This window comes from Momordica charantia, assembly GCF_013281855.1.
Source record: "Momordica charantia cultivar OHB3-1 chromosome 5 unlocalized genomic scaffold, Mcharantia_2.0 BLBB01000005.1, whole genome shotgun sequence".
In the NCBI taxonomy this organism is placed as follows: domain Eukaryota; kingdom Viridiplantae; phylum Streptophyta; class Magnoliopsida; order Cucurbitales; family Cucurbitaceae; genus Momordica; species Momordica charantia.
The window spans coordinates 9224670-9239531 of NW_028275163.1; the positions used below are offsets into that span (position 1 = coordinate 9224670).

The 14862-nt window shown below is 36.4% G+C and overlaps 1 protein-coding gene across 2 annotated transcripts; it reads right to left on the reverse strand.

Moving 5' to 3' along the window:
* Positions 1 to 678: 678 nt before the first annotated feature.
* On the reverse strand, positions 679 to 7392 carry NEF1 (no exine formation 1). Of its 2 annotated transcripts, XR_002602765.2 has the most exons (5): positions 5932 to 7391; positions 3482 to 4053; positions 3170 to 3389; positions 1292 to 2698; positions 679 to 1207 (listed from the first exon to the last, which is right to left on the reverse strand). XR_002602765.2 is itself a non-coding variant. In XM_022297722.2 (4 exons), the coding sequence occupies exons 1-4, from the start codon at positions 7165 to 7167 to the stop codon at positions 1349 to 1351; spliced, it is 3378 nt and encodes a 1125-aa protein (XP_022153414.1). In that variant the 5' UTR covers positions 7168 to 7392; the 3' UTR covers positions 1288 to 1348. The 2 variants fall into 2 exon arrangements, 1 of the variants encoding a protein (XP_022153414.1); XM_022297722.2 differs by lacking the exon at positions 679 to 1207 and having other exon boundaries at positions 1288 to 2698; positions 5932 to 7392.
* Positions 7393 to 14862: the final 7470 nt, after the last annotated feature.

Sequence of the window (14862 nt, forward strand, 5' to 3'; positions counted from 1 at the left end):
TGACAAACAGGATCAAGAATAATTAATTATTTTATTATTTTGACACAGGAACCAGAAACAGGATTTTTCTAGTGTGAATACTAGGAAGATGAATAATCCCTTCTAAATTGATACATTCAATACGACACTAATGACATAATTCATAAAATAAGTGCCATTGAGATATATTCAAGTTGGCAAATTCAAAAATAAATAAAAACAAAGAGACAAGACTTTCGTATTTATCCCTTAAAATGTCCATAATATGAATGACAGATCCAAGGAAGACATGACAAACACAGCAAAAGAGCTAACAAACACGATAGACCTTATAAATCATTCCTGAAGTCATCTCTTACATTATTCATCATTCAAATACAAGTTATTGAAGGCAGGATATAATGCCATCACAATCTAGGTAAAGAAAACTACATGAACAAAACTAGACGAACAATGCAAAGCAATTTACTTTACTTCAATATTTGATTAACAAGAGCCAATCTGAACTTAACTTAACTCAATGACAATTGACACCTGTCTTTAATCAAGAGATTATGACTCCAAATCTCTCATCCCATTTGTTGTACTAAAAAAAATATATATTTGATTAACAAACAATGGATGAGCACAGTTCTCTTGCATTCTACTGGAAGAAGAGTTTCATAAGAATAGAAATGTATGGTGTTATTTCAAGATAAATGAGGAAAAAAAACCAGAACAAGGGGGGCTTCCTTCCTTTCTTTAATAGCCAGCAGCTACAATCATACAAATTACACAACTATTTATTCTTTGCAAGGTATCATCTTCTTATCTGAGAGGAAAATTGCAAGATTTTGGGCACAATGGCTCGAAAAATGTAGGCTCATCATCATCATCCTAGAACTAACCATGAGGGAAATCACCTTTCAGAAGAAAAACAAAATGTGAAAATTGGACCATGTGAACAGATTCTAAATGAAAATAAACAAGCCAGTCAGATGACATTGGTGTGTGTTATACAAGAAACAAAATCCAGTGTGTCCCATGATGATCACCGGAAGTCCAGGTGACAAATTGAGAAGCTAGTGGCGCTCCACATCACAATTTCCCCACATAATAAGAAGCAATGGCCAGATTCTAGAACGTTTCATCATCATATAACATGCTCAATCAAAATTGAAACATGTTGCTGCTCATTGATTCGTCAAGGAGGTTAGACAATTGTGAATATTCTTAAATCACTAGCCTCCTATAAAATGAAAGAGAAGGAAAATCATCAAGGACTTGGAAAAGCAATAGTAAATACCACAAGCATCAAAGACGAGGAACAAACCTTAATTTCACCGCTTGCTAGAAAATTGCACCACATAATCTACAGAGTACAGTTTGCCTAAATATACTTTAATCCTGACATATACTGTTGTCTGGAGATTATATATTGGGCCAAGGAATAAATAATTCCTAAAATCCCCAATATTCTAACCTTAAGCACATCTGTCATGATGGCAGATGGCAGATTAAGGGGCACTGTTAGCAGTGGCGTTGAGTCTGTATGCTTTGTAAAGCTCCATACAAATCTGTTAAAAAGGATCTGACTCGGGAATGTAAGAACAAGGAGGGCTAAATTTTTAACAGCAAATATCCAATCTGGCCCACCAATGTCCACGCCCCATCCAGCGTTTCCATGCCAAACATCTTCCCCTATGTTGTACATTGCAGTGAGGACCAAGTACGCTGATATCACTACAGTAACAGGGAAATACCTTTGCTTGTCCCCAAATCCAGCAACAAAATCTGAGTCCTGGTTCAAAAGCAGTAAGATCGGAGCCAGAAAAAATATAGCATAGTTCGAACCACCTGTGAGATTGACATTCAAAATTAAGCATATAGCAAAACACATCACTGTAGCAACATTTCCAACTGCTGGCATCCATGCTCCTTCTGCTACCATTCGCTTGATGGTGAATGTTGACATCGAAGAAGCCCGTCGTTGTTGCATGAATCTTGTTCTTGTGTTAAGGCTGCCAATGCCACTTTCACCAGATTGTGCATGTCTCATTCCACCCCTTTCAGACGTTTTCTCTCGCATGAGAGATGCAAGTTCAAACTTTATTTCCAGTGCAATTAGCATAAAGATTGCTGCATAAAGACCAAGCAGCGATGTCCTTGCTCCCTCAACAGCTAAGAGTGTTGTGATCATCTGCTCTTCCTCTCCCATATCTCTAATGTTGTCATCTCCTAAAATGCTTTTCAACCTTACTTGCCCTTCCAAAAGATACGTCACAGGGAACAGTGACACAAGCAATGCAAACACCCATGGTAAGGTCCTTGTGCTCGAAGCAGATGGAAAATGAGTGAAGACCACAAAGACCGAAGCACAAACCATGGTGACAACAATGAGGATGTGCAGGACAGCTGCCTGCAGGAAGTACTCAGCAGATATGTAAATACCAAGTGCAATACCCATTGCTATGGAGTATAACACTCTCAACTCAGCAATATATTTAATGGGTATTATGGATGTAACAGCTGCAAGAGTGAGAAGAATTGCTAAAATGAGTAGCCAAGATGGCCAGGTAGGTTTTGAGGCAACAAAACCATAGATGGAAATATCATCAGAAGACTGACGGGCAGCTTTAATAAGATCAGAGCGGTATGTCCAAGACAAGGGAATTGGTGGCTGCATCATGATAAATAGCAAACCAGTTGCCACAACTAGCACTAAGCATCTCTTAGCTGACTGCAAAAAGAAAGTAGTAAAAGGGTAAATAATTCACCAATGTATGACTCATATTGTAGACAAATAATCTTGGCAACAGTTCAAGCAAAAAATAATAATAATAAAAGAAACTGTATGCTTGTTCCAAGTATGCATCTCCAGAGAGTTCGGAAGATATGCAGCAAATGGTTTACGCGAATAGCATAGCACCAGAAAATAATTATGATTGAATAAACTTCCAGACTGGGAATCACATTGTTAACCTCGTACTCAGAAATGGCAGTCTTCCAAATGAAGTCAAGTAAATAATTATCTGATTAATGAGCAATCGTCATAGGAGAAAAAATAATTTGTATCTGTTGATATATTTATCTGGTGTATTAAATTGATTGATTCTTTAGACATTTAAGATAATAAAAAAAATTAAGTTCAAATTGACAAATTACCAAGTAAACACAAAAGACAGTATTAAATAAAAAAAAACATAGATACCAGGACATTGGGAAAGTGGAGAGCAACTATTGGTATGCAGGCCAACCCTGCCACAAAAATACAGCACCCTAAAAGCAAACCATCTGATGGGGGCCTCCCGTTGAACCATTGAAGGGCTTCAAATATTGTTTCACGGAAAAACCACACTGATAAAGCAACCACTCCAGCATGCGCATAACCTTGCCAAGGCTTCATTTTGGAGGCTGTTCTCGATTTATCCCTGCAGGATCCCAAGTGAAAGTTGAAGTTAGTAATACCAAGGTTAATGGAAACTATAACAAATCTATAGAATTTAGTTGTTTATGTAATTACTTGTAAAGAAGCAATGGGGGTGAAACAGCCAGTAAGAGAATAGCTGACACCCATACAACAGATTTTGAAGTAATAAACAGCATTGCCAGCTTTGAAGTATACAGGCAAGTGAGAACCCAAACTGCCTTTGGTCCAATTCTGTTATCAACAAGTAGTCTACGTACCAGGACTAAGCCTATAAATGTGGTCATAATAACCATATAGCTTGGATAAACCACATCATCCTCAAGGCCATAATAATATATGCTGGAGTAACTTAGAAAACGATTCTCAATGTGGCACAGCAGCAAAGCATGGCCAATCAAACATACTTCGGTCAAAAACTGAAGTTTTGACGGTAGAATAGCTAGACCAGGAACAGCCAAGGCAAGGACCACATCAGCCACAATGAGTTTGCAGAAAGACTTGAGGGACATGCCAGCCAGCCAAATATTTAGATCCCAGTAATTATGCATCACAAACCACATTATCATCAAGCTCCCAAGCACAACAAAAGCAAAGTAAGATGTCAAGCTCTTCCTAGTAAAGAATCGAGCCAGATAAAAACCAGCCACACATGGCAGTGGAATGAGCTGCAAGATAACAGGCAACAAACAAAAAAATGCATGTCAAATACTCGTTATCAATGGGATTATGGGAAGGATGTATCACATTGCCCCATGTTCATATGTCCTAATTCCTACAAAAAGACTTGAATACTAGTTAATATGAACCTCTTTGCATGAGCATATAGACAAGAGCATAGAAGTTGGAACATTGCAAAAAACAAAAATTAGATCCAGAGGCCGCCCTTGCTATATGATGAAAAGGAATAAATCATAAGTTTGGTACTCAAATGCTGACTGCAGAAAAAGAAAAAAGAAAAGGTGAAAACTTCTTGGTTTAGTTCCAATAGTTCGAGTGAATGCCAAAAAGATTAAAAAAACTCTTTGAATTATCCATACATAATAAAAATACCCACAATTCTGCAAACAAATTTATCATGGTGATGCATGAACATGAAAGATCAGTAATAAAAAACTGCTCTTAGAGTGAAAAAATTTATCCAATAGCTTCACTCAAACCCTGGTTACCAATTTTTGAATGGAAACATACCCAGTAAAGTAGCACCAACAAACAATTGGATAAATCCACCATCCTAATTCATAACAAAACTATATGAAACAAGGTAGGACCTGACTTATCCTCACACTGATATTAGACAATGAAATCTGAATATTAGATGAAATCCTCATACAACAAAAGAAATATATATATATTTATTGATAACTAGGAGTCAGGAGCTTTGCTTCTCTATACCCAGGGGCACCCGCGCCCGCCCCACGGCCTAGACTCGGGACACATCAAGGGTTTTTAGTATTAAGCTCACCAGAAGGTTCGAACTTCAGACCTCTAAGCCGGTATGACCTAGAAACCCCAAGTCCTTGTCAACCGGGCTCTCCCTTGGGAGCAAATCCTCATACGGATATTAAATGCTCTCAAATTTGAGATTTCAACATCTCAACTTATTCCCCAATACATTATATCCCCAATAAAATCTGGATGGAAAGGAACAGTAGAACTTTTGAGAAAACTTCTCTCAACATTTCTAATCTGAGTAATTTACAGTTTACTACTTCTAGGTGGTGGTGCTATAGTTCATAGCAAATTCTTTTGTGACAACTATCTCTCTCTCTATGATCCTTCACAATTGGAAGGCTTTTCTTTAGTAGTTCTTTGTGAGGGGGTTTCCTCTACTCGGCCATAGTTTGTTCCTTTTTTTTTGTGATTAATACATATCTCAAGTTTCCTATCAAAACAAAAACAAAAACAAAAAAAAAAAAAGAAACAAGAAGAAGAAATCTTCGAAGAATTTGCTGCTTGCTTGCTTTGATTTTTTTTTTAAGAAAACAAAGCGAGATTATTTTAGATCGAAACAGGAGGAGAAAAATAGCCTAGGGGCTGGGTATAGGAAACCCCATTCAAAAAGCTATAAAAGAAGAGCCTTCAATTGTTAATAATCACGAAGAGACCATTGTTAAATAATTTCTTGGAGTTCGAGCACGAAAACATTTTACAGTATTACAAAATAGATCCTCTGAAAACATGTCTTCAAGTTCTTAGATTTCTCTCTTTTCAAATAAGCCAAAGAAGACTCTGACCACACAGTTCCAAAGAACCTAGTATTAGTAATAATAATAATTAATAAAGGAAGAAATTCCAACTTCTTTCCATGAGACGACTATAGTTGTCTCATATTTTCAGTGAATGTACAACTATATCCACCATCAAACGCATATACCTCAACCAAAATCTACTTAAACCACATAACTGCCAAGGAGAATAGTTTACATAACAAGATGGAGCAATATATATGCACTGCAACCACAAGACGTGCAATATAATTCATCCAAGGATGCGTTTTTTAAAAAAATGCAGCATAGTCGAATCATAGAAGGTTAATGACGTACCATTACTGGAAATCCCACGACAACTGCTCCAGCAGCACTAACTATCACAGCTAAAGCAGTGAACGCCAGTGTACTAAAAGCATCTGAGATCATACCCATAACAAAAGCACCAGCTCCTGCAGCCCCTCCAAGCATTGTAGTAGTCACAAGAAGGTAATTCAACGGTGGTGGCACCTGAATATAGCGCCCAAAGGAGTGGAAAACAACTCTAATTTCCAAACAGATAACTACAACAACTAAAGCGACAGCCCCATTCACGACCCGTATACTCTGTAGCTGATTGGGATTCTTAGTAACCCACCAAAGCGCACCCCTCGTTGACGCATACAGTTGGAAGACAAAAGGAACGAAAAATAGCAGCAGCAAATCACAAATGGAAGCAGCGGAAGAAAATATGACCGAGTGATGAGATGCAATGTGGAATAACAGAGGGAAAAACAACAGATTCAAGGTATGAAAGCAGCTCTCCAAAGGACCAAGTATTAAATTATCGTCAGGGATCTCTCCACCATGAAACTTGGCTTCTTGCTTGTTCTTGAACGACGAAAGGCGAGGAATCGAATAAAGCCAGTAGAAGATGCAATTGAAGACCATGAGATAATAAGCAGCATTGTGCATGCCAACGGCCGAAATGGTTGCCCAAGTAAAGAGAGCGGAAGCAGCAAAGGGCACACAAGCGAACAAGAGGCGCTCGAGAGCAAGGACGATAGAGGGGTTTTCGATCTGAATCCACTTGAACTGAAGCGAGGCCCAGGCGCCAATCAAGAAATTGGTCTCGGCGCATAGAAAAGCAGCGACGATCGCGAGAGGAACCGAGTTGAAAGTAAGAACAAGAGAGGAGCTGAAGAAGAAAGCAATCTGGGAGAAGACAAGGGTAAACCAAACGCCGAAAAACGCACCAGGCTTGAAATTGAGGGAATCAAGGATGTAAGAAATCATAAGGCCGAGAGTCAATGTGGCAATCACGGGGGTGCCGCCGAGGTCGAGAAGAAAGGCAGCAGAGGGGACAAGTGCAATGGCAATCCTAGGGTTGTAGATGAAGGAAGAAGGCGAGAATCGGGAATTCTTGAGAGATCTGGAGGAAAAAGAAGATGCTGAAGAAGAAGAACCGCGATAGGGACTAGGGTTTTGGTCGTAGGGGCTGCCATTGGAGATGGAGGAGAAGGAAGGGGCGCTGGTGGAGGCGGACATGTGAGGGCGGAATGAGCGGGACTGGAGCTCCGGCGGCATCATCATGGTCGTGGCCGGAGGCGGAGGCGGAGGAGGAGGAAGAAGAAGGAAGCGTTGCGAGAGAAAGCGCCGTAGTGCTTCAGCGTCAGCGTCAGCGCCAGCCGAAGACGGAACGGAAAGTGATGTCTCTCTGAGGAAGGCGCGGCCGCGGTGGCCTTCCTTGGGAGGATTAATTCTGGAAACCGTGACGTGTTCGGACCAATTGCATCCGTCCGATCGAGTTTATAGTGGGGGCCCTGTGGACTTCAGTCTTGGTGCCTTCACCCTAAAATAATTCATAAGATTATCCATAAAAGTCATTTTGAGTGAGTCTTTTTTTTTTTAATTTATATTTCAGAAGGTTTTTTTTTTTCTAAACAAAGAAATGCTCCATTAAAAAGAGACAGAGCCACGAAGGATCAGAAACGATTAGAAATTACCCACTTTACCAATAAAACAGCTTGTTCAAAGAATTAAGGATATCAACCAATTTTAGCAAACTAAACATTTTCTCCAAAGTTAAAACATCTTTAATTAATTGAGGTATTTATCAATTATGGCTCCACTATTCACAATTGTAAAGGAAATAATTACCTCCAAAATTGTCTTATTCTTCACCATAACAAGTAAGGAAGGATTACACAAATTCCTCAAATCACGTTGGTCATAGATCTTAATACAATTAAGATTGATAACTTCCTCAAATTCCAAAATGGTGTTAAAGTCGATCGTTGTCACCCACCTTCTGGTCTGTCTTTCTTGCACCTCCAATTCTGTGTCTGATAACTCTTCCAAACGTGTAGTTGACGAAGTCACATACCATACATAACAATGTTGCCTTTTATTTTGTCAGCCGCAATGACACTATCAATATCCAGGGGGAAATCCCCAACACTCGGCCATCATCTGCCATCACAGAAACCATTGGGGAAGAAGAATCCTCCCCGAAAATCGCCTCCACAACAGTAAGAGAGTTCCCTATTATATTTCGATCCATGCTACTTACTTCTTGAAAAAAACCACGGAAAAACCGGAACAAAACAAAGAGAAACACCGTCTGAAAAAACTCAGTTGGAAGATTGAGATAAAACTCACACCTTCACAAAGAGGAAAAGGAGAAAGGGGGGAGCAAGTCGTTGGCCACCCCGCCCCCTTCCCACTTTTGGCTGTACTATATTTAAGAAGGTTGGAGAAAGGATTTGAATCTTCACCTTGTATGTTGGGAAATTGTAGTTTTTTACTGTAACAACCCGTATTTTCTAATACGGTCATTCTAACAAAATGCGAAAACGTAAGTTTCAAGAAACCTTAAGAACTAACATTATTCAGCGGAAGCAATTTCTTTACAGAATTTTTCTAAACTAACTTAACTAAATAGGAAGATGACTTTTAAACTCATGCTAGTATGCTAAACTTCACCTTCTACCAAAACGATCGTTCAATCATTCATCTGAAAAACATTTAGGAAAACAAAGATGAGTACAGAAATACTCAATAAGCAATTTCCATATCGAATTTCGAAATTCATTTTCCTTTCAAAACATTCGTAAACAAAAATATGAACAGATCAAAACTTTTAAAGTCCTTTAAAATATTTAATACAATTTTCAAAACTTTCAAAACAAACTAGATTTTTAGAAACAAAAGTCTTAAAATAAGATAAAATTTCCGGTCAATCAAAACAAACTTTCATTCGATCAAACTTCAAATCCTTCCAAACAAACTTTCTTTCAATCAAAACTTTCAAAATTCATTCTAAAACATTTGGTACAACTTTCAAACTTTCGAATAACTAAATCATTCAAACATTCAAAACAATATTACATTCATTCATACTTTCAAAATCAGAGTGGAAGGTTGCATTATTTGGGTAGCCTACAGAACATATGTGGTTACCCGACATTTATGTAATCTAATCAAATGTGGAGATTTATAATCTTATGTCATAATTATGTAAATTTGATTTTCGATATTAAATGGTTAAATATTTAATATTCCATTATGTAATTTCAACTTTTTTTTTAAATAGATTTTTTCCATATTAGATTGGTAATTGACTATTTGAGTTAGATTTTTTTCCAATTGGTGTTTGGTTTTTCAAGTTTAAAAGTTTGATTTTTTAGGTTTGTAATTGATTTTTCAAATTAAAAAGTTGAGATTTTTTCCGTATTAGATTCAAATGGAAAAGAAAGTGAATTTTGTGGTGAGAGATTGGTAATTTTACTAATAAGAATATTTTGATAATTTTACAAAGTTAAAAAATGAAAATAAGCCAAAAATTAGAAGAGAGGGGTCATGAATAAGAGATTTTAGAGAGGGGTCAAAAGTCCAAATTGAATTAAGAGGAGGGACAAAAATCTCAATTTTCCTTGTATGTTAGGGGTGTAAATTGTGTGATTTAGTTTGATTTGAAATGAAGCCAATTAAAACAATACAAGAAGAAATTGACCGCATAAAATTGATGGGTGTTGAAAATGGAGCCAGATCAACCTCAAGACCTATAGTTTGATTAATTTTATTTGATAGTTTAAAGAGTTAAGTGGAGGTGAGAGGAAGAATGAGAAAAGCAGGATATCAACATAGATGATTCTCTTTTTAGACCCATATTACAATAATGTCTAAAAGATATAGATTTTTCATTTTGTCGAGTGGCTTTAGGTTTAATATTCAAAATGACATTAAATTTATAAAAATTTCCTTCATTTATACTCTACCAAAAAAAAAAGATAGAAAAACAAAAAAGTCAAAACAAGGAAGGAAAATTTATTCCGAAGGGGTAGCTTGGGGATAGCATTATCCCAGACTGTGATAGAACCATCTCGGACTAGGATTGTTATCCCATTCCGGGATTGTAGTATTTATATGGAATCCCGGTCCGGGATTGTTCTATCCTAGTCCGAGATATTGCTATCCTGGACCGGATACACGCAGCCTCGATTTTTGTTTCCTAACACTGGACATTTATCATGCAATTTTTTTTATGTGAATGCCAATAATCCACCAGAATTTATCAAGGGATAGCTTGGGTTTCAAGCTACAAAGAATGCAACTCCACAAAACAATTACACATTACATATGTACGGGTATGAGGATAGTCCGCATACCCCTATCCACTTTTTCCTTATATGTGTCTTCTAGTTCCATCTTTGTTATTTTGAGTATAGAGAAAAAGAAAAAAAATATCAATGATCATACTCCCTCTTCCCCATGTTTCCCCTAAATTCCATTGTCCTATAATCTATTGTCCTAAACCCAAAACAAGGAATGAAGGATTCTATAGTTCCTTGGTGAAAAAAATCAGACTAATGTCGTTATTGCTCATTGCCTACTACCTCGCACCGTCATCCAGCTAATTCATATCTCGCGGTGTCACCTGTAGTTTGCGACATTCTGCCCAACACGCATAGTCACTTACTGCCCACACTAACGTCTACCGCGATGTACTGATGTACAACATGATTTGCAGAAAATCGCGACGTGCCTATAATTTGCCATAGTTAAGGATAGAAGAATTACACTTAATAAAAACATGAATTATTGTTATTCGAATTCGCTAGTGTACGAATTGTCATAGAGTATCGTCTTCACAGGGAATGAATTATTGCTAACTACCGAATTCTCAACTTCAATTTTATCTGAATGCCGAAAGATCAAATAGAATGAACAGAGAAGTAATTCGAATCCAAATTCAATGAAAACAAGAAAACACACTAGTATCAAGATATAAGATCGAAAACAGATGGGAGTAAATTCTAGAGCATGACTTCATCGATATCTCCCTTTATTTCTCCTAACACTTTAGTTGAAACTATTCTAAATTAAGGTTGTTGGTGGGTTCTATTCTATTGTCTCGATATTCTTTCTCAAGCAATAACGAGTTTCTTGGCAGAGTAGAGTACCTATATTTTTATGGCTACTCATGCAGTTGAAATACTAAACCCAAAGATGCCACCAAATTTTGCAAGAATATCTCTATCTCTTGCTCAAACAAAGAAGAAATATTCAAACCTAGCCATTAATCTTGTTTCTCAACCTTGATTTATGACAAAGAATCAATGTAAAGATTGGTCGAATCCAAACAATGCATTAAGAAAAGAAAAGTTCTCACAACCAATAAATTTAGACTAGAAATCAAATAAAGAACGAGGAATAAAGTTTGATAAATGCTACATCAACGCTCTAGAAAAGTATAATTAGTTCATGCTATAGTTAAGAACAATAATCCACATCTTTGAAGGAAGTTGAAGCTAAATGAGAGAAAGAAGAAGAGAAAGAAAACAAATCTGACGATCTCTCGAACCTCCGTTCTTCACGTTCCTTCCAATCTTCTCAAAATCCCAACTTTTCTCTCTAAAAACGTTCTACTCATCTATTTTCCCTCCTCTGCGGCTAGGGCTAAAATGAGATATTTAACAAAATTATGTCGCGAATGCCTAGGCGCCCAAATGAGTGCATGTAAAATCAATGCTTCAACATTCGTAGCGCCTAGGCACCCAGATGAGCGCCTAGGCGCCCAACATTCTGCCATTTTGTCAATTTTCGACGCCTAGGTGCCCAACGCACTGGAATTTGACTCAATTTTGCTTCTTTATTTGCTCTTTTTCTCCTCCTCAACTCAAGTCCTACAAAAGAAAGAAATACTAAAAATGATTAAACTATCCAAAGAAAATGTCCGTAAAAACTATCAAATAACTCAAAAACACCCTAAATTACAAGAGCCAAAAGTCACTTATCAGTTACAAACTCTCTCTTATAGAGGACAAAATCTCTCGTAAGAAGAAACTATCTCTATTTTTATCTCACCAAGCCTCACACTTTAGCTCACTTGGTTTTGAGATTTTGTGATGGATTGGTGAGCATGGGTGCCTACCTATATATAGTCCAACCATACTTGCCCATCAAGTAAATTTGTATGGCGACAAATACGTCACATCTTAACCTTGAATAAAGTGTATCATCTCGTGGTTATAGACTTGATACATCTTAGCATTGGACATGAATGGGATATGAATTCCGTAGCGAAAGCAATAGAATGCATTCTTGAATTTCTTTTGAAATTTAAAACATAGAAAAATATTAAACAGGGAATAATGTTGAATTTTACCTTTGAAACTCTTCTTCGTGTAATCCCAATAAGACAACACCACTTGATCTTCCTCAACTGTAGGATCCAATTGCAAAGGATTAAGAGAGTAAGAGAGTTGAGAGATTTTTTAGCCTTTCATTTTGCTTTTTTTTTTTTTTTTTTATCTTTTAGCTTTTCTTTTTATGGTTCAGTTTATTATTATGTTTATAGAGAGGGAAAATCCTAAGACCGTAACAATATCTTATCCTTTTAGATATAGGATATCTTATCCTGAATCTAGAGAAAATCCTAAAACCATCCTGATATCTTCTTCTTTTTATTTAATTAATAATAAACAAATTAATTAAATTAATTAACAATTAATTAATTCAATTAATCATTATTAATCTAATTAATAATTAATTACTTTAAATCCAAATATTAATTAAATAAATAAATAATTAACAATTAAATATTTAATACCCTCACTCGTATGTCTCTACATGAACGACTTGGATAAAGTCGTTTGTAACTATTATAAAGCAGGTTATATCCGTAGTGTTACCAGGATAAGGTACCCAACCTTATCCAATGTACTATAGACCATTTATGTTATTACTGGAATATTATCTCCTTGTATATTGAATATATACCGTACATAAAAAATATACACTGTATATCAAATATATACATTGTATATTAAATATATATTGTATATCAAATATATATTGTTCCAATTACATTAAATAACCTAGAATCTTAGTTTATTGGAATACGAGTAATGCAAAAAAAAAAAAAGATAACTCTTTATTGAATAAATAATTTGTTCATAAATTACAAATACACGAGTTAAGGGCACCAAACCCAACTGGACAAAGTGTATGATCCAGTGACCATAAATTTGCTACATCTTGACCTTAGACAAACTGTGTGATCTAGTGGCCACAATTTTTCCAAGGATACTCCCTAACAGGTTGTCAAAATATTATTTAACAATCTCCCACTTGTAGGTTTGATTAATAACCAATCACATCTCCACACTATTCTTTTCACCTTACCATCTTTATATTGCTTATGTTTCTGTTAGGCTAATCGAAGATTGACACCCATTGAACTTGTCAACATTGACTGGCTTTGTCAAGTAATCTGCTAGGTTTTCTTTTGTATGAATTTTATGCAAATTCATTGTTCCTTCGTCTACTTCTCTCGAACGAAGTAGTACTACATTCGAATATGTTTTGACTTGGAATGGAAAGTTGGATTTCTTGCAAGATACAAGGCTTGACTATCACAAAAGAGAGAATTATTCTCTTGTTCATGCTTGAGTTCCTCCAATAGCATTTTCAACAAAACTGTGTTTCTTTACTAGCTTGTGTGGAGCTGCAACATACTCTGTTTTTGTTGTTGACGTAGCCCACCAATTGACTGCAGTTTTGAAACTCAACTTACAGCTTGGCTAGTAAGACTAAATACATATTCGGTGGTGGATTTTATTTTATCAAGATCACCTGCATAATATGAGTGTCAACATATTCACTAACAATAAAGTCTAATCCTCTATAACACAATGCAACATCTGTGGACCCTTTAATCTATCTAAGGATCCTAGCTTTTAACAGCACTACAATGCTCTCTAGACGAGGATTCGCCACATATGCCGACTAACTACTTCTATTGCTACAATGTATGGTCTATAGTACAAATCATGGCGAACATTAGGCTTCCACTGCTAATGCATATGATACTTGAGACATCTCCATCCTCTACTTCGTTGCTAAGGTTCATACTAGAGGATAACTTGAAATTAATAGGAAGAGGTAGAATTTGGCTTATAGTTTTGCATGTTGAAACGACGTAAGACCATTAGCCAAATTTTTTTGTTATTTCTGTCTTGGTGAATTTGCATCCCCAAAATCTTGTTTGGTCGTCCCAAGTTCTTCATTTCAAACTCCCTAGCCAACCGTGTCTTCAATTCTTCGATATGATATTTATTGGAGTTACAACCAACATGTCGTCAACATACAACAGCAAGACAATAAAATCTTTTTACAAAACCTCTTGAAAATATACATAAGAGTTTACATTAAGTATGTTGTATCTAAGGCTCACGATGAAAGAATTAAATCTCTTGTACCAACACTTCAGTGTGCATGTCTGAGACCATACAGAGATTTGTTCAACCTGCAAACCAAGTTCTCGTTTCCTTTTACTTCAATGCCTTTTAGTTAGAGCATATAAACTTCTTCTTCAATATGTCCATGGAGAAAAGTACTTTTAACATCTAATTGCTCCAGCTATAAGTTAAATGTAGCACACATTTCCAGGACTATTCTAACCGTAGTAAGTCAAACTACTGGAAAAAAGATCCGATTGAAGTCAATACCTTTTTTCTCATTATATCCCTTTACTACCAATCATGCATGATTCTGCTCCACTTGATTATTGTTGTTCCCCTTAATCTTATACACTCATTGCTTACCAATGGGCTCTCTCCCTTGTCACTACAACAAAATTGGTCTTTGATGTTAGTTTAAAATTGACATCATACATATACGATGTCGGTTCCACACCAACATCGAATAATGTGTTATCGGAGCATTCGATGTCAGTTTCTTGAATGATATCAATTGTGAACCGACATTGAAATAACTTACATT

What these genes read in the sequence shown, in the direction of transcription:
- NEF1 (XM_022297722.2), bottom strand. Translation starts at nt 7,167, where the DNA reads ATGATGATGCCGCCGGAGCTCCAGTCCCGCTCATTCCGCCCTCACATG. An exon ending in TCGTGGGATTTCCAGTAATG is followed by an intron (nt 4,054 to 5,931) that starts GTACGTCATTAA and finishes GTTATCTTGCAG; the next exon opens with CTCATTCCACTGCCATGTGT. An exon ending in TCCACTTTCCCAATGTCCTG is followed by an intron (nt 2,699 to 3,169) that starts GTATCTATGTTT and finishes TTCTTTTTGCAG; the next exon opens with TCAGCTAAGAGATGCTTAGT.